This window comes from Macrobrachium rosenbergii, chromosome 12 (assembly GCF_040412425.1).
Source record: "Macrobrachium rosenbergii isolate ZJJX-2024 chromosome 12, ASM4041242v1, whole genome shotgun sequence".
NCBI classification, from domain to species: domain Eukaryota; kingdom Metazoa; phylum Arthropoda; class Malacostraca; order Decapoda; family Palaemonidae; genus Macrobrachium; species Macrobrachium rosenbergii.
In genome coordinates, this window is record NC_089752.1 from 13,590,378 (window position 1) to 13,609,996 (window position 19,619).

A 19,619-nucleotide genomic window follows, 5' to 3' on the forward strand; every position below is an offset into this window, starting at 1 on the left:
GCAAAGGCTGTAAGACGAGGTTGGTCAAGGCTAGTCTTGATCCTCATTCAATTTGTGTGGCTTGTAGAGGCAGGAATGTTCATATGAGAGGAAGTGCGATGAATGTGTCAGTATGACTGAAAAGATTGGAAGGCTCTATCTAAGTATGTAAAGAAGCTTGAGAAAGATAGAGCCAGGAAAGCTTTAGCTAGAAGTTCTTCTTCTCTCTCTCAGAAACCGAATCTCCCTTAGCTATGCAGGAAACTTCTATTAATATCCCTGCATACTAATATTCCTATTCCTGACTCACTGATATCCCTGAACCCGTTACGTGTCTGAGTATCAAGTCCAGATGGACGCCAGATTTAACCTTATTGTGGGGCCATGGAGGATATTGGCGTTAATGTGAAATCCCTTCATGAGCGTGTGGATTCTTTCCAAAATATTGTGAATAATTTAAGTGCAGTGCAAAGTGTTAGTGGTGGAGGAGGTGGTTGCTCGCCTACTTCCTCCTAGACCTAAGCCTCTGTCAAGCTCCCCTGCTCCTGGGAGAAGACATGCGCTGAAAGTCCAAAAAGGGAGGCGAGTGGGGTCTGCTCCACGAGCAGCGCCCCTCCCGAACAGTCCTGTTGTTTCCCAGGCTGTTTCAGAGCGCCGTTGGAAAGGCGACTCAAGGAAGTGTCTTTCTTCAAGCTCCAGTGATTAACTGGCAGAGGCTGGAGATTTCCGACGAGTCTAGACCATTGAAGAGGTCCAGGAATCTTCGCTTCAGCGGTTCAGAAGAAGAAGCCATTTAAACCTCAGCCTCCTGTAGTTTTTGGGAGATCCGGAGAGATTTTCGTCGTCAGAAGAGTCTTCTCCAGGCGCAAGGCTCATGCAAGAGGCATAAGACTTCCCATTGGGTGTTGCCCAGCGTTCCCTTCGGTGTTTCTCCTTTGGTTTACGTAAGTTTATTGTGACTTCTACGCCTCTTCCTCATCAAATACGATCCTGGCTCTACTGATCATCAGTTCCCCAGTTGGATCCTCGTCTACTCATGACTTTCTTCGAAACGGCGCACAAGAAAATGGAAGCATTCTTGACGGCTCGGGAAGGCCTGGTTCTTCTCCAGCAAAGCCTTCTGAAGTGTATTTGATGCCTCCTCCTTCGTCTCGAAGCTCTCGGAGCGCCCAGTGCAACTCCTCTCGATCCTGTGTCTCTTGATCCTCCTTTGGTTCAGGATCAGGCTCAGTCACGCTGGTCAGGCGCAGGGCGCTCCTCAGTTAGCGCTCTCTCAGGCTCAAAGCGGCCTCAGGTGGCGTCAGGTGGCGCCATCCAAAGGCACCTCCTTTGTGGCAGTTCCAAGCTCCTCTTATGGCGCCAGTTCAGGCTCCTCTTGAACCAGTTCAGAACTCCTCTTGTGGCGCCAGTTCAGGCTCCTACTTGTGGCGCCTACTCAGGCTCAGGCTCCTCCTCAAGCTCTTATTCAGGCTCCTACTCCTCCTTCACAAGATGTGTATGTGCAAGCGGAAGGTTTTTCTCCTATTTAGGTCTGAGGAAGGATTGTGGAAGAGGTTTCCTGTAAGACAAACCAGACTCCTCTCGCCGGATTATAAGAAGCTTCTTCGCTTTTTATTGATAATTTTCCTGAGGATTTTGCACCTCGGCCCGGCTTCCCCTCTCTCAGTACACGCAAGAGACTCAAACCTCCTACCTCTTCCTTTATGAAGTTAGTGCTTTCTATTTCAGCCAAAAAGGCATTAAAGAAAATGAACTCCTGGTTGGAAGACAAACGTGATCAGGGAAAACCACTTTCTGCTTCCCCTCCTTCCAAGCTTTCTACTAAGACGGGCTTGCTACGACACTGGGGAAGTTTTCTCTGGGAGCTTCTGCCCTCCTCTCAGGGAGACTTCTCCAGTCTCGTTGACTCTACTGGCCGCTCTGCGATGAACTTCGGCTCGGATTTTCTTCTCTCCTTCAGAGTTGGACCACCTTGAAGAACGTTTTCAGAGTTTTGGAAGTCATCAGTTTTATGGACTGGACTATTGGCGCTTTGGGTAGGAAGGTAAAGTCTTTTGGTCTTTCAAGCGCATTTCGATGATTTCTCTTCTGTTATGTCCTGCTTAGATAAAGGGATTCGTGACGGTGCGCCTGAGTTAGCCTCCATCTTCAATGTTAGTTCTTAAGAAGCGACAACTTTGGTGCTCTTTTTGTCGCCGTGAGTTTCTAGGACTCAAAGATCGCTCTTCTTTTTCGCACCTCTGGATAAGAAGTACCTTTTCCTCAAGAACTTGTGGCCAAGTGTCAAATCCCTTACTCAGAAGTCCACACAGGACCTTTTGGCGCAATCCACTCGGAAACCAAAAGCTCCTCAACCTTCTCTGCCAGCAAACTCGTCCCTCTAGTTAATCAAGATAGGCCCTTTCGTAGCAGGCCCTCACCCGTACAGTATCTCGTTTCCGGGCAAAGCAAGATTTGTCTCCAAGACTATCAAACCCTCAAGTAAAAAGTGATCTGCATGTCCTCCATGCACTAGTCGGAGCCAGACTTCAGCAGTTCTGGCAAATTTGGGAGGAGATCGGAGCGGACCAGTGGACCACGTCCGTGCTAAAGGAAGGATATTCTATCCCCTTCCTCAAGAGGCCCCCTCTTGCAACAGAACCTTTAGCTTTGACAGCATATTCCAGCAACTTAGAAAAATGCTCGGTTCTGAGTGCGAAGTAGACTCCATGCTTTTAAAAGGAGCGATAGAGATCGTGGAAGAAGTCAACTCTCCAGGCTTTACAACCGCCTTTTTCTTGTTCCAAAGGCCTCAGGCGGCTGGAGACCAGTCCTGGACTTGAGTTCTCTCAACCTTTCGTGGAGAAACCAGTTTCTCGATGGAGACGACGAATCCGTCCTCAATTCTCTTCGTCCGGGGATTGGATGGTCTCAATAGATCTGCAGGACGCTTTACTTTCACATTCGATCCATCCCAAGCGTCCAGGAAGTTTCTTCGCCGTTTTCCAGGAGAAGACTTATCAGTTCAGGACTCTGTGCTTCGGTCTGTCCACAGCCCTCAAGTATTCACAAGAGTTATGTCCACTGTTGCCAAAGCTCTTCATCTCAGAGGAATAAAGATCTCTCTCTATCTCGACGATTGGCTCCTTCGTTCCCAGTCTCAGCCTCAGTGCTTGGAGGATTTGCAAGTAACTCTCGACTTGACACAGAAGCTAGACTTCTAATCAATTGGAAGAAGTCTCACCTATCTCCCTCACAATCCAGGATCTATTTAGGAATGAGACTGAAGCAGTTCCTTTTCTGGCTTTTCCGTCAGATCAAAGAATCTCGGACTGTCTCGCAAAGTCCAGAACTTTCTGGATATGGATACCTGTTCTGCAAAGGCTTGGATGAGCCTCCTGGGAACTCTGGCGTCAATAGAAAAGTTTGTCTCCTGGGAGACTTCACATGAGCCCCTTCCAATTCTACCTCAGGGAGCAATGGAACAGGAAAACGCTTCCAGACTCCTTCTCCTTTCCAATCTCGGATCTTATCAAGGAAGATCTAAGGTGGTGGTTAGATCGAAGAAAATTAGAGAAAGGTCTCTCTCTATTTCCGTCGAACCCAACCACGAACTGTTTGCAGACTCGTCCAGAAGTAGGATGGGGAGCGACGTTGGGTGTAAAAGAAATTTCAGGTTTGTGGAATGCGACAGAAAAAGAATGGCACATCAACAAGAAGGAGTTGAAAGCAATCCACCTGAGTCTCGTACACTTCCTACCATTCGTACAGGGACAAACAGTTCTGGTTCATTCAGACAGCACCACAGCGTTGTCTTACATAAAAAAACAGGGGGGCACTCATTCTTACTCCCTCAGCGAGGTAGCAAGAGACCTCCTTTTGTGGGCAGAGAAGCACAAGATTCTGCTCCTAACAAGATTCATTCAGGGAGCCCTCAACGTGAGAGCGGACTCTTGAGCAGGAAGCACCAGGTTCTGTCCACAGAGTGGATTTTGCACGCGAAGAAGTGTGCAAGTCGCTGTGGAGACTTTGGGGTCAACCTCTGGTAGACCTGTTCGCGACGAACAAGTCGAACAGGCTCCCAATCTTCTGCTCTCTGTCCCGGACCAAGCAGCCTTCCAGACGGACGCAATGCTACTGAATTGGTCGGGTCTGGACCTTTACGCCTTCCCCGCGTTCAAGATGTTAGGTGCGGTGTTGAGGAAATTTCAGCACCACTCCAACACCAGGATGACGTTGATAGCCCCCTTCTGGCCTTCCAGGGATTGGTTCCCAGTTCTCATGGATCTCTTGATCGACTTCCCCGAGGAGCCTTCAAACAGAGTAGATTTACTCAGACAGCCCCACTTCAGGAGATTTCACGAAAACCTGTCAAGTCTGGGCTAACTGCGTTCTCAGACTATCGAACGCCTACTCAGAAGCAAAGGATTTTTCAAGAAAGCGGCTCAATCCATCGCTAGAGCCAGAAGACCATCTTCGATCAAGGTCTATGAGTCCAAGTGGAATATGTTTCGTTCATGGTGCAAAGATCATGACATTTCCTCTTCCAGAACCCTCGGTGACGAGATGCGGATTTTCTTTTGTTCCTCGAATAAGAACCTTTCTGTATCCACAATTAAAGGTTATCGTGAGCATACGTTGGCTACTGTTTTTCGTCACAGAGGTTTGGATATCTCTAATAACAAGATATAACGGACCTTATTAAATCCTTCGGTACCTCTAAGGGGTCAGATGCTAAAGTTGTTTCGTGGAATCTTGATGTAGTCCTGAAGTGGCTTATGTCTGAGAAATTTGAACCTATGGATTCTGCTTCTTTAAGAGATCTTACGAGGAAAACCCTCTTTTTTTAGTTTTGTTAGCTACAGCTAAGAGAATCAGTGAGATCCACGCCTTGGATAAGAGAGTAGGATTCTCTGCTTCAAAAGCAATTTGTTCTTTCAAACTGTTTTTATGGCCAAGAACGAGACCCCTTCGCACCCGTGGCCTCGCTCTTTGAGATTCCGAGTCTGTCGGAATTGGTAGGTAAGGAGCAGGAGAGGTTCCTCTGCCCAGTCAGAGCCTTGAAATATTATTTGGCGAAGGACTAAAAGATGAGGTCCTTCAGTTGCCCATGGTGTTAGGTCAGAACCCTCTTAGACCGATGTCCAGAATGCCATGTCCCTTTTATTAGTCTGATTTCTGACTCACTCCAATATTTCAGAGAATGATTTGAAAATGTGTAAAAGTGAGGCTCACAGTAGAGACTATCTCTACTTCTCTGCTTATAAAAGGAACCTCTCCCTTTAAAGATATTGTGCAAGCAACCTACTGGAGATGTAGTCTGTATTTACTTTGCATTATCTCTATAAATTCACGAACAGTGTTTGATGGGTGCAGCACGTTAGGGCCCGCTGTTGTATCTGTACGGTAATGGGTAAAGGGGTAAAGGAGGATTAACCTACCTTTACTTACTTGTTTTTTGGAGTGTGAAGGTTTTTCACGGTTGTCTGTGAGGGTAAGTGTTGGATAGTTTTACCTCTCTACAGTTGGTTTTGCTTTTATGGTTATGCTTTTCTTTGGTGTTGGGTGACCCCTTTGTAATTCATGATGTTTGTGCAGGCGCCTGAGCAGGCATGCTGGTGGTATTGTCACGCCATGTCCTGGGGTGACTGATACCCAGCTTAACAATCTGCGACCAGGTCATTATACCCCGCTAAGGTTTCTAAGGATAGCAGGTTACTGGAGGCAGTAACTGTGGAATCAGCTACCTTAAAGAAAGGTGAGGAACTAAGAAATTTTCATTAATAACTTAATGTTTCCAACAACTCTTTTGGCTGTCATTGCCCCACCCTCCTAAAGGTGTCAATCAGCTATATGTAATTAACAGGTAAGTTAGAAGAATGACATTTTATTCTAATATAATGTTTTAACATATATTGCCATTAGTTACATATCTGAAAGCCCACCCACTCCTCCCCACGGGGGGACAGGTAGGCAAATTATTCTGAAGCATGTTGGGAATAGTTCTTAGCACTCCACAGAGGGCAGGTAAGGGCGATCCACCCGATATTGGACTGAGCGCTGTCGCATTGTTTGAAATTTTGCCGTGGCGTCAAAGACCAAAGCTATGTATGTAACTAACAGGTAAGTATGTGTTAAACATTATTTTAGAATAAAAATGTCATATTTATAGGTATACATATATACTGAATAGATATCGCTGATTAACCCAGACCATCGGCTAAGACAGACACCCTAGCGCCCCCTATTAGTCCATCTTAACGAGGGTCGGCTGTAATTATTTACAGAAAAAACAAATTGGTTTTATTTTACAAAATTAAATATTATTAAAGTAAAGTGCGTCACTGACTTACGGTGGATTCAATCTTACAGCACTTTTTCAGCGCCATAACATGATGTTGCATCAAGTTATTGTGCTAACAGCAAGAATAGGAATCAGGCTAATGATGCTTATGGCACTGTAACTTGATGCAACATCAAGTTATAGCGCTGTTAAAGGCGAAACACCGACTTATGGCAGAAGTGAACTTTTGGCGTGGCGCTGGAATGGATCCCCCCCTCTGTAAGCCAAGGACCTACTGAGTTTAATCAGACAATTGGTCTAGGTTATTTAGCTCTCATAAAGTTAGCATGAAAGATGTCACTAATTATAATAATGTTTAGATGTTACTTATTAAATTACCAATATATGTTTTGGTTTGTTTCCAGATCTTGATGTTTGTTGTTGATTATAGTCTGAACATTCACATGAAAAATAATTGTTCAAGTGAGTGTCACTTAATATGCTGTACATAGAGGTATTAGATCATGTGGGCTATTCATGAATTATATGTGGTCAAACAAGAATGATCACTTCTAAGAAAAGTCAACATTACTTACGTGTGTAGTTCCTCTTGATATGGTGAATTCTATATTCCCACATAACTTGATTGTTTTAATTTGTTACTATCTGGTTCATCATTCCATATATTTTGCCATTTATTAATTATGATGGGTTTTAAGAGATGTTACCTAGTCTACATGTGATCTTGTCATAGTAGTTGCTGCTCAGGCTGTTTTATTAGCTTCTCCATTTCCTTTGATGCCTACATGGGCAGGGATCCAACAGATTTATACATTTTTACCATTGGAAATGGAATATAAAATTTAGGGCAAAGGCCAAGCGCTGGGACCTATGAGGTCATTCAGCGCTGAAAGGGAAATTCAGAGTAAAAAGGCTCTGAAGGTGTCACGGGAAGAAAGCCTTGCAGTTGCACCATGAAATATTTATGTGGAAAGCAAGATAAAGAAAGAGAAGATGAACGAAGGTACTTTGCAGTAAAAGCAATGAAGGATTGCAGCGAGGGGCCGAAGAGATGCTGCAAAGAACCTAATTGGGCTGAAGAGATGCTGCAAAGAACCTAAGTAAATGTCTACAGAGCACCACGTAAGGTGCACTGACAGCATTAACCCCCAACAGGGATTTTTTACTATCTTCACATAAATTGAGAAGTTAAAATTTAATTTCTTGTGATATCTATCTGCCTGTCTGGATTAAGCCAGCCTTGTGCTGGTACAGGCTCTTGCTCCTCAGCAGTCCATAAAAACTTGGCCAAGGGTATTTCTTGGTTTATAAATCTGAAGGGCTTCTAGTTACCAAAAATTTTAAATATCTATGATGGCACATCCTGTTGCTTTGAATTCTGTTGTGAAAACAGAAGTGTTGTTGAAGTGGTATGTTGGCAGTGTGCCTGCAAATCCCATGCCTGATGGAGATTTGGACCCATCAGTGTATGTTGCATAGTGTGAACCTTTACGTCTCATGGTTTCTGTTTATGCTCTGGGGTATGTTTAGTTTATAATTCAATATTTCAAGTGTGTACAAGTTCGTACCATATGCATACTCCATGGAGAAGGTAATTCTATTTCTGGATGAAAATTTTATATTTATATTTATGAACTCAACCTGTTGGCTTTAATGGGAAAAGGAAGTGATTGATTATTTATAAATATATCCTGATCAAAAAGTTCTTTGTTGGTGAAACACTTCCTTGTATTTTTAATATAAACACTTCCTTGTATTTTTAATATACTTCACAGTATTATTAAGTCATGATGAAGAGTTTGGGGTGGTTCTCCACTTTCAACTTTGATAAGAGTGTTGGGGAAGATCCTAGTTCCTCATTATGAGCTGGAGCCAGACTTTTCAAAGTTGTATGAGGCTGAACTGACAAAATTACAAAAAGTACAGTAAAGTAACATAATTCAGTATAAGGCACTAAACAACAACTTAAGTTGTAAAAATTTTTTACTATTAAGGTAATAAAGATAAAGGAAAGTGGGAGGAAACGGATGAGAAATGCCTTCTTTGATGCCAGACTAACATTGGAACTCTTGCTGTACATAAGAAAAAAAATAGGTTAAATAGAGGGAAGCTTTGCTGTGGATGGATATAACAACACAGTTCTTGCAAAACATGGGAAATACTACTATTGTCAGTTATTAAAATCACACATTCATCACCTACTTTTCATGACATTTAATTTTTTTATTATTCAGTTCTGAAAAGTATAAAATATAAATTTTATAAGTAAAGTGCTTCCTCTAATGTTCGGAATGCCGTTTCAGTGGGATTGATTTTTGGAAGAATGGAGTTTTCCAAACTACCCTTGCACATATTTAATGTTTTAATGAGGTTTATGATTAATTTTAGAGCTGTAAATGTTATCTCCTTAAATAGGCCTAATAAAGCCTGCATAGCCTAAAGGAATGTGTTTTTGATTTTTAAGATGGTGATAACTCACTTTCATTACACGCTTTAACTACTAACTCTCAGATGTCTTTTTGTTGTCATGGTCACTGTTCAAAGTATGTACTTTCTTAAGCACATATAATTTGAAGTTTTTCAATTCAGGCATTTCTTTAATAGCTGCAACATATGTAAATGTCAGAGAGGAATTTTTTCCAATCCAATGTATGGATATTTTAATGTTACATTTTAGATGGATTGCCCATAGTTAAAGAGGTTGTTATTGAAACTAATTACAATTTGATGAACACAGGTTACAGGAAAGAAGCTGCCAATGAAGGAACAAAATTATGACGACATTCCAGATTATGTAGCAGCAGAAAAAATGCAAGAAGAGTTGCGGAGGAGAGATGATTCTATAGTATGCTCACTTTTCCATGGTCTTCATCGATCTGTAATTGAATGCGACACCTGTTCTCATAGGTCACTGACTTTTGAACCATTTTCTATCATTTCCTTATCTTTTCCATCAAGTGGACGTTGTACATTAAGAGTAAGTAAAATGCTTTATTTTGCTGTTGAACACATCATCAGAGATTATGTATGCCTTATTTTTATTCATAATTTTGTGTCTAGTTATTGGGAGAAGGTGTGTTATTAATTGATAGAATAAAATTGTGTACAGTTGTAGAATATCTTTTAAAAAGGTGTCTGAATTGCAAACACGGCATTGGCATGCCATTTGCTGTGGTAGTTGGTTGGTCTTTCCATGAGTGATTGTTATTATATAAAATGTGTATTTTCAATAGATACTTCATATTTCACAGTATGATACATTAAAAGCTGTAAGGGTTGATGCTTTCATGCTACACAAATTTCTTGCATATTTTCAAGACTGTAAAATATGGTTTGATTTTAGGTATACAAATGCTACTGACAGCTTTATCAAATATTCTTTGCTCGTCTTGAAAAGTCCAAGCACTTCTTTTTTCCTTTATGATTGGTATAATTAATAAGATTATTTGTCACTATTTTAACTGTTGGGTTTTCGCATACCATATTAGCCTAACTGCCTTTTGCCAGTTGGTGACCATACAAACATTGTTCTTAAGCCTTGGACTGTACCATGGCTTTTCAACATCTTGAATTTGTTCCCCTGCCTGAAAGTACACTTGAGTATAATTTAATTTTTTTTAATGTTATGTTGTTCTTTTTTTTAATTGCTTGTTCATTCATGCATTGTTACATTTATTTATTTAATATTTGTTTCAATGTACAGTATATAAATATAGATCTATTTATTGTTATTTAATACTGATGTGACAGTCCTGTGATTGCTTTGGTAAAATTCAGTATGGCAGGAGAATAAGTTGTGAAATGAAGAGTACTTGATCACAGAATTAAGAAGACTAAGAGAAAAAAATTTATAGAGGGATCTCAATCAGCATTTGGCTAAGTTTAGATATAATAGAAAAAATCTTTGTTTTAGCAACTTCTTTTGTCTTTTAATTTGACAAATTATATATATCACATACATCAGTACACCTTGCAAGGCACACTGTAAATGGTACAAAGATTTTTTGCAGTGTCCTTTCACCTCAACCTTCTTTCCTAGCCATGTCATCTCCTTACCATGTTCTATTTAAATTCTCATTTAAGAACATATCTTTTGGATGAGCACTGTTACAGTTTAGCAGTGTGACTCAGTGATCTTTTAATTTACTTTGAATTAATAAAGATAAACTGCTGTATAAAATGCAATGTGTATCAGTTGATTATTACTGTCATTCTTGACTGGACAGATACACTTGAGATTGATATTGACAGTGGTTTTACATCTTTCCCCTAGGAGTTACTTCAACATTACTATAAGGACAGCAGGATTGAATATAAATGTTCCAAGTGCAAAAGATTACGGGGATGTGTACGGAAACTTGATATTTGGAAGCTCCCTCCGGTGCTAATCCTCCATCTAAACAGGTAAAGGATGTTACTACTGGAATTTTATTTGAAATACAGCAGTATGTTCATTGCCCAAGATTTTGAAATCCAACGCAGCTAGTAGTGGTGCTTAATGAAGCCATCTATTATGATAAATCAGGGTCAGTTCAGTAACAAAAGGGATGGCTAAAAAATTAGCAAGTTTTTAACAAGTTGACGACTAGTACAATGCAACTAATATTAAATGTGCAAGTTATGATAACTTACATTGACAGACAGCTGTTAGGGATTCATTTATGTTAGTACTTGCTTTTCTTTATCCCAGTATTTTGCTTGAAACAATATGTGGTTCTTAATTATCAGAAATAGTAATGAATTATTCAACAAGCCAAAAATTTGGTAAGCCTAGTTGAATGTATGACAGTTCACATTTATCACATTTAACTAACTTCGATATTATGTGCATTATCAATGGAATCTGCCAAAACTAAGTATATTGAGGCTTATTTAGATATGATGATGAATATGCTGGTACCAGCGAATGTCACAGTTACTTTGTTTACGATAATTCCTTGTACATTGCTGGTAGTAGTAGTAGTAGTAATTGCGCGGTCGGTTAAAGGGGCTCGGGCTCGGTTAATAGCGATCCGGTTTTATGGTGGTTGTCTAGCACTGAAAATTGCCGATTTCTGCTTATCGGCGCTGATAATTGGGTATTGGTGCCAATACATACCTAACAGAGGCGCCAATAACCCCCGAAATTGCCGAAACGGAACCCCGCCGATAACCGGGGACTGCCTGTAGTAGTAGTAGTAATAATAATAATAATAATAATAATAATAATAATAATTAATAATAATAATAATTAATAATAATAATAATATCCCTTTAGTATATAAAGTAACACCTCAACTTAACAGACTCCTGTACTTATCAGCTACATTACAGTTATTAAGAATATTTTTTGCTATGCTTGTGATGATAACTTACGGGTGGCAAAGGGGAGTGCTCAGAACACAGTTTTAATTTACGGTCACGTTACAGTATTTGTAGCTCTGAATGTTCGTAACCTGAATGTTCTTAAGTAGGGTAGTGTCTGTACAAAGACAGAAAATGTGCATAAAATGTATAACAGGATAGTTTAGGATAAGGTGGTTTGCTGTTACTCATCATTTATATTTAGTATGGTGGTTGACTTTTGTATAATATTACTTATCACAACATTCAGTACACATACATCACACACACACACTACTTTGGTGTTGCTTCATTTATATTTAGTATGGCGGTTGACTTTTGTTTAATATTACTTATCACAACATTCAGTACACATACATCACACACACACTACTTTGGTGTTGCTTTTGTGTGATAGTACTGTTACTTGATTATGAATATTAGTTTAGATAGGTTAATATATTGTTACTGAGGCCTTGAGTTAGACATTTTGTGTGGAAAATTGTCATATTTTTCGATGTTTTGTGTTTAATAGACAATTATACAACTTTAAAGTATGCATCTTATTTATTTGCATTTTATCAGCATAAAGTTAACATATGTTTGCATAGGCTAGCCAGCTAAGCCAGGGTTAGACTAGTATTTTGAGGTACCTGGTCCTATGCATCAGGATCCCCCTAATGGCAAGGTAAATGGATGAGGGCTACTGAGAAGTTGTTGTGACAGAGAGGGAAGGTGATAAATTGAACTTAATTTGATCACCTGGCGTAAGCCATTTTTTCTGTTTCAGCCATTTATGATAAATTATAACTCTGCAATATACAATATGAGTGTGGAGGCTGTAATCAAAGATGTAATAAAACAGTTTTTTCATAAAAACCCATGACTCTCGGCCCCAATGGTCCAGCAGCTTCATATCTTCCAGACTATACAAAGAATGATGCAAGTGATTGACAAGTACCTAAGGCCCCATGTGTGCATGTACTATGCTAGGGCCAATCTTCTGTTTGTTACACCAAAGAGTGCAGTGTCTGCAGACACCTGAAGATCAATTATATGATCATATATGAGTGATGTTTTTGTATGAAAAAGTAAATTTGCTTTATTAAAAGAAAAAAAGTTTGATATTCACAGGTTGAAGAATTTGGTTTAAAAGTGTTAATTTCTTTCAGGTTTGAACATGATGTGTTGATGAAGAAGAAGCAAAATTTTGTAGATTTTTCATTAGAGAATTTAGATTTGGGGAAGCATACAGCAATGAAGAATAACAGGTAATGTTGATCATACCTCTTTTTTTTCTATGCCAGTCATATGATGCTGACTGGAAAAGTATCTTGACATATGTCTGGTAGAAATAGTTGTTATAACATGGCAAACTATACAGCATTTAGATAATTGTGGAAAACTTTTTATGATGAAGCATTTAGACACTTTTGAGCTAGCCACAAAAAATATTAACCCTTAATGGATGAACCTCATGAGTGATCATAACGGGTTTTGGGTAATGGTGGAACACTGTATGAGTATTAATATTCACGTGTCATGCTGTTTTAATGAATTTAGCAGGAAAGAGGTTCATAGCACTTCAGTGGTCCATAAATGACTTATGGCAACTTATTACCTCGGCATGGGAGCGATATCAGTCAGTATGCCTTGAGATTTCAGAAGAGGATGTACTATCTCTCTGCAGCTTCAGGACATCTTTTTATTAATTTGCCCATAAATATACCCAGGGATTGCTGTTGGTTTTAGTTCTTATTTTTATGATAGTATGTCAGCTATAATTAATTTTGTAAAGAAAAATGCAAAGAAATGAAAAACATATATAACTACAAAAGTTACTGCATCTCCCCATCTCAGTAAATCTCATAAATATTTTACAACAAATATACTCAGAATTTGTTACTGATTTTGTTTCTTATCTGTTATGATATTGTGTGAGCTGTAATTATAATTTTATAAAATAAATTATTAAAAAAACATGAATAACTTGGTAAAATTAACATGTTTTTACAAATGTCTTGTAAAAGAGGCCCACACGGTGTTGTAAATAGTCACTTTCAACTTCCTGTGGAAGGTAGAAAAAAAAGGTTTAGAATTTTTTTTCTTATACCATGTGCATTTGCATATCTTATTCTTTCCATTGATATGTTTTTTCGTAAATTGGCCAACCTTAAAGTTTGCCCGATCTGTGGTGTGCTGGATATATATATTTAGCCCTTCCTTTAAAGGTTAAGGCTGCTACAACAAAAATAGTAAATATAACATTATAACATCATTACTATATGACCTCGTAACTCAGGACAATTTAACTCATACAAAAAAAAAAACTTAGTGTTATTAATATATGAAGCTTCAAGCCTTAATTCGCAATATAGTTTTTTTTTTTAATGAATTTTTTTTTATCCCAAAGTAGCTATTGTTGGCCCCTTAAAAAAATCTTGAATAAGAATCAGTAATATAGTATATTCCCTTCATATTCCATATTGTAGATGCCTTTTTACACAAATACAAACCATGATCCATAATTCTGTCAGCATCAGCAGGGATGGCTTCATGTTTGGGGATTTTATCTTATGTTTCCTCATTAAGGTACAGGGAACCTGTTAACAGTGAAAAAAGGATATTAGCAATCATAGACATGAATTTAACAGTGGAAAAACAAGTTTTCAGTGAGGACAGGGAAGCCTTCAGTGAGGAAAAAGAAGGAAATGAGAGATTAAAGGGAAATGGGTGGTCAAATTTTGAAATGGTCAGTTAGACAATGAGGTAAAGGAAGCTCGGAGAAAGATGAGAGCAATAAAGCTGCTGGGCCAGATGGCATAGCAGTTGAGACACTGAAGACACTGGGTTAAGAGGGAACAGATATATTGTGGGAGCTAATGATGAAAATTATGGAAAAGGAAATTGCACAAAAAATGGAGAGAGCACACTGATACCAATTTCAAAGTTGTGAGAATGGTAGAGACATTAAGTTATTGGCCCATACCCTGAAAATATTTGAAAGCATTATATCCTGCAAGATAGAAAGACACTAACCAGGCTTTATGAAAGGGATTGATACAATTGGTTAAACGTACTCTGTATGCCAGGTAATGGAGAAATAGAGAGAGCTCTTCATATGGTCTTTATTGACCTAGAAAAGGCATATGATAAGAGTGCCTAGGCAAGGCGTGTGGAGAAGTTTGAGGAGTGGGAGGCACCAGAAAAATGTGTTGTTAGTGAAATGTTTAGGAAAGTAATCACCTTGAGAAGTGCATTAAAAGGTGACGAGCATCTTTCGGGCCAAGGTAGGACTAATCCAGGGACCAGCAATGAGCCCCTTCTTGTTCACCATTTTGCTGGATGTACTGACTGAGGATATAAGGAGGGAGCCCCCTTGGTGTATGTTCTACACATGAGAGAAAGTGGAGAGGAGCCAGAGAAAATCGTAGATGGGTGGAGATATGTGCATAAAATATTAGAGAGGTTACCATTGAATTCAAGCTACATGGAATTATTGGAGGGGTTCTCAGCTATACTCTGCAGTAAGAGAATCCATATTATGCTAAATGGCAAGATACAGAAGTTGATGGTAAGACCTACTATGTTGTGGCACCACTGAAGAAAATGGAACAAAATTAGTTTGATGTGGCAGAAATGAGGATGCTCAGTTGGATAAGTGGATTGACAAGAAGAGATAGGATAAGAAATGAATACATCGGGATCAGCAGAAGTTTTTGAAATGCAAGAGAAAGCCCAAGAGTCAAGATTGAGATGTTTTCTGCACCTGATGAGGAGGGATGATGATTAGCAATATGTTGTAGAAGCAATAATGGAAATGGTAAAAGATGGAGGAGAGACTGCATTCAAGTAGACATGAGAGACAAAAGAATAGACAAAATGACGTTAGATAGCAACACCTGGAAAAACAGTGACTGACTAGGGATTAAGCTGTGTGAGAAGTAGTAATGTTGCTCTCATCTCTTCTCTCAGTTCTCTGTCTGTTTAAAGTAAGGTAGCATCCCTTTTTATTTTCTTAGTACTAATTCAGCTGCTGTTTTGTAGAGTTTAAGGAGACAGAGCTCCTCTCCCAATGAGGTAGCCTTGCAATACTCTTCAGGCCACCCAGTTCTGTCATTTAGTTTGAAAGTCAGTTATCTTTGAATAACACAATATGGTTGCTTTTAATTGCTTTGCTGCCAGATCCTACATTTACTCTGAAATTGGTAATCCATAGATTACACAGTTCTGTGAAATATCCCTTTGAATTGCTTTTCAGCTTTTTTTTTCCATGACTGAAGACAATATTCCTTTGAATTGCTTTTCAGCTTTCCTTTTCCATGACTAAAGACCCTCCATCCTTGAGGAGGCAGACTATGGCTTCCTTTGGGGTCAAGTGGCACACTCTCTTTTTTCTTGTTTTGGGTGTGAAAGGCACTGGATTGCCAGCCCTATGAACATTTAACAATAAATAAATAAGTAAATAAGGCATAATGGTAATAGAGGTAGCCTGTACCTCAGATTGTACAGGTCTTTGAAATATTACTTTCACAGAATTGCCAACCCGTGGAATTGCTTTTCAGCTTCCACTTTCCATGACTTGAGACCCTCCATCCTTCAGGAAGCAGAATATGGCTTCCTTTGGGGTTAAGTGACACCCTTTCTCTTTTTCCTTGTTTTGGGTTTGAGAGTGCACAGGAATACCAGCCCCATTAACATTAAACAAAAACTAAATAAATAAAAAAGCATAATGGTTATTGAGGTAGCCTATACCTCAATTTTTAATCTTTAGACTTACGGTCATATAAAGTTAAATTCATCTTATAAGGCATTCAGAACAGCTGTATCAGCAGACATAAATCATAGGCTACTTTTGAAACAGAACAAAGCAACTAAATTTCCAGGTGAATAATTTTGAACAGTTCATATTCTCTAAAATATGTTTCATGGTAACTACAAATGGCTTTATTAAAGTTGATGTACATTTTGTTTTGGTGATACTGTATTACTGGTTTAGTCACCTTACTATAAAACTGTTACACAATAATGTACTTTTGTGGCAAGCACATACTCACCTATGACAAGAGGTTCATTTACTTATGGCAAGCACATATTCACCTATGACAAGAGGTTCATATACTTATATTACAAAAAAAAAAACATCATGTTAATTATTAGCATTATCAGTTCACTTTATTGAAAATTACCTAATAGGGGTAAAATTGTCATTTAATTAATAGTGATCACATTAAGCTATTGTACATTTTATTCTTTAACTTAAACATCTGATAATTACTTCTCTATCTCCAGTCAGTTTCTCTATAACTGAACCTTTCTATATTTTACAAGACTTAAAATACGGGTAGAAGTTGCAATTTTTTTTTTTTTTTTTATCACAAGGATCTCTTGTCTTTTGACAGGTATACAAACTTTGATTTGTATGGTGTGTCCAACCATTATGGTACTATGGATGGTGGGCACTACACAGCATTCTGCAAATCTTCTGTCAATAAACTGTGGTACAAGTTTGACGACCATGAAGTGTACGAGCTCTCCAGAGAAAACGTCCGATCTTCTGCTGCATATTTGTTATTTTATGAAGCAAGTAACATGAATGTAAAGGTGAACAATCTGTTTTGAAGGTGAACAGTTATGTATATACAAAAATATTTTATACCAAATGTACTGGAAGTCTATAAGAATATTGTGTATATATTTTTTATATATTGAAGATGTACGTTGAAAGACAGTTATGATATATTGAATATGTTGTATTTACTACTTTATTTATAGGTCTTGAGGGCTGACCCCTGTATGAGGAAAAGTTATTTGTCTTCATATAGTTTGATTAATTCCTGTAAATTTCTATTTCATTATGCTTATGTTGAGGTATACCCTACTTCCTGAAGTGCATTATCCTTTTAGGTTATAAGTTTAAATTTTTTTGTAGTAAAGTGATTTTAGGTTTTTATTGCAGTTACCTTCATATTCTGTAGAACAGATGCATTTAATAAAGACAATTTTCAGTAATTTTATATGTTTGAAATATCATATCTGGATGATGTCAGAAAGATTCCTGATGATATGAGGTGTTATTTTGATACAGCAAATCTATATGTGATTATTGATGCCTTTACCTTTTTAAGGTAGTAATATTGTATAGAGATTTGCCCATATAAAGTTCCTTTTGTAATTAAAGATCCATTTCTTAAGTCTCAGAGGTTAAAATGCTTAACAGTATGATTTTTGTACAGGAACTTTAATATGTTACTTTATGTTTTGATATTGGGCACGTGACATTATTCCAACATACACTTGGTAGCTGCTGTTTGTATTCCAAGATATACTTGGTAGCTTCAGGCTTATGGTGCATTAGTCTTAAAAATTAGTATCAAAACCATGGGGTTTAACTATGTTGATAAAAGAAAATTGTGAAATCACTAATCAATGAAGGTGGAAATCAATTCCATTTGTTTGTTAAGAATAGTATATTATTTTACTTGTGTGTGTTTATCAGTCGCATAATTGATTATACTGTATATTGGTTGGAGAATCTCCATATCATGTGACCTCAGGTAGTTGATACTAAGCCTGTTTTGGTTTTAAGACTCTTGCTGGATTGTTTCAATTTTTTTTGATCTGTGATAACAGCAACAGCAGGGAATTACATCAATAAAAGCTAAACAATTCCATGACTGTTGAATTTTATAGTTTCCTATGATAGGTGTCCAATATAAACTCAAGTGTATATTTTTAAAAGATCTGCAATAACAAATTTCTCATGAATGTTGTTCTGGCTTTGATTTTCAGTGTAGTTTTTGTTTACAAATCAGAATCAGTTTACAAGTCAGAATCAATCCATGTTTAATTTTCTCATTTTGATGAAGGTGTTATAATGCACTGATACATCTTTCAGAGAAGGATTGTCCTTATAAGTGCTAGTTCAATTTTTCAACATGGTGCAAGCCATACGGTTTTTTTTTTCTTATATAATCATCCTACTGTTGTACCTCATGTACTTACTTGTAACATGAAACTTATAAAATATTTAAGGATAACACTGGCAGTAGTCCTCCAGATAGCTTGTACAGTCATAGTAAGCATAGTTGCTCTATTGTATTGTATATTTTCCTTCATATATTCAGAATTATATTCTTTTTTTTATACTCAGTGTGTCATTTTTCCTTTTTCCCCTGTTTTCTCTGTTGCATTTGCTTAAGTTTAATAAATATATTTATTCAGTGCAAACTTATGTTTCATAAATATATTTATTCAGTACAAACCTATTAGTCAAAAGTCTATTTGCGTGTGGGTGTAAATCCCAGACACATCAATCCAGGTACGATGGCACATGCACCTGTAGTCCCTTACACCTACTGTATCTAACTCATTCTTTGGACTGTTAGATTCTGCTTGACATAGTGAAAAAAAAAACCTAATTATATTTGTCGTACCATAAATACTTTAGATAAAATAAGAAAATATGAAATGTAAATGATTGGTAAAAGAATATATGACTAATGAAATGGAATCAAATGTAAACAATTTACTTAGAGAAAATAAGAAGCATCCAAAAAACTCTCACATATCAGAGTGCATGTTAGGCAAGTCCCATACTGAAAAGAATATGTATTAGCTTTCTACAAGTATAAAAATATATAAAAAATACTGCTCCAGACCTACAATGAATTTGTTTTTAGCAATATCTAAACATTTTTGCTTATTAATACTTTTTGTTGACAATTTGGGAATTGTATTTTTTAATTTGGCACTCATTAAGCATGGAAAAAGGTCTTCCTTATCTGTCTGCAGTATTTTGGCAGTGCTGAAAATAAAAAGTTAGGTGATACCTGAGGAAGAGTGAAAGTTGTGCAACAAAGTCTGGCACATATAGGATAAGCCAATACTTCCTAGCTTCTTCACGTGGAATATCTGGCTAGACAAGGCCCGGAGCTCGCTCATCCTTTGAGTGGTGACTATGGTGAGAGAAATACTGTCTTCACTCTCAAATGTTACAATGATGTACTTTCAGACCATATTTTTAATATATTTT

General features: G+C 37.9%; 1 protein-coding gene across 1 annotated transcript in view; it reads left to right on the forward strand.

The window, feature by feature from the left end:
- LOC136843725 (ubiquitin carboxyl-terminal hydrolase 8-like) overlaps nt 1-18,732 on the forward strand; it is a 125,231-nt gene extending 106,499 nt beyond the window's left edge. The window contains exons 20-23 of the mRNA XM_067112360.1: nt 9,000-9,239; nt 10,536-10,666; nt 12,757-12,855; nt 16,987-18,732. Coding sequence (XP_066968461.1) covers nt 9,000-9,239; nt 10,536-10,666; nt 12,757-12,855; nt 16,987-17,206 — 690 coding nt within the window. The 3' untranslated portion in view covers nt 17,207-18,732. The remainder of the gene's footprint in view (nt 1-8,999; nt 9,240-10,535; nt 10,667-12,756; nt 12,856-16,986) is intronic.
- Nucleotides 18,733-19,619: the final 887 nt, after the last annotated feature.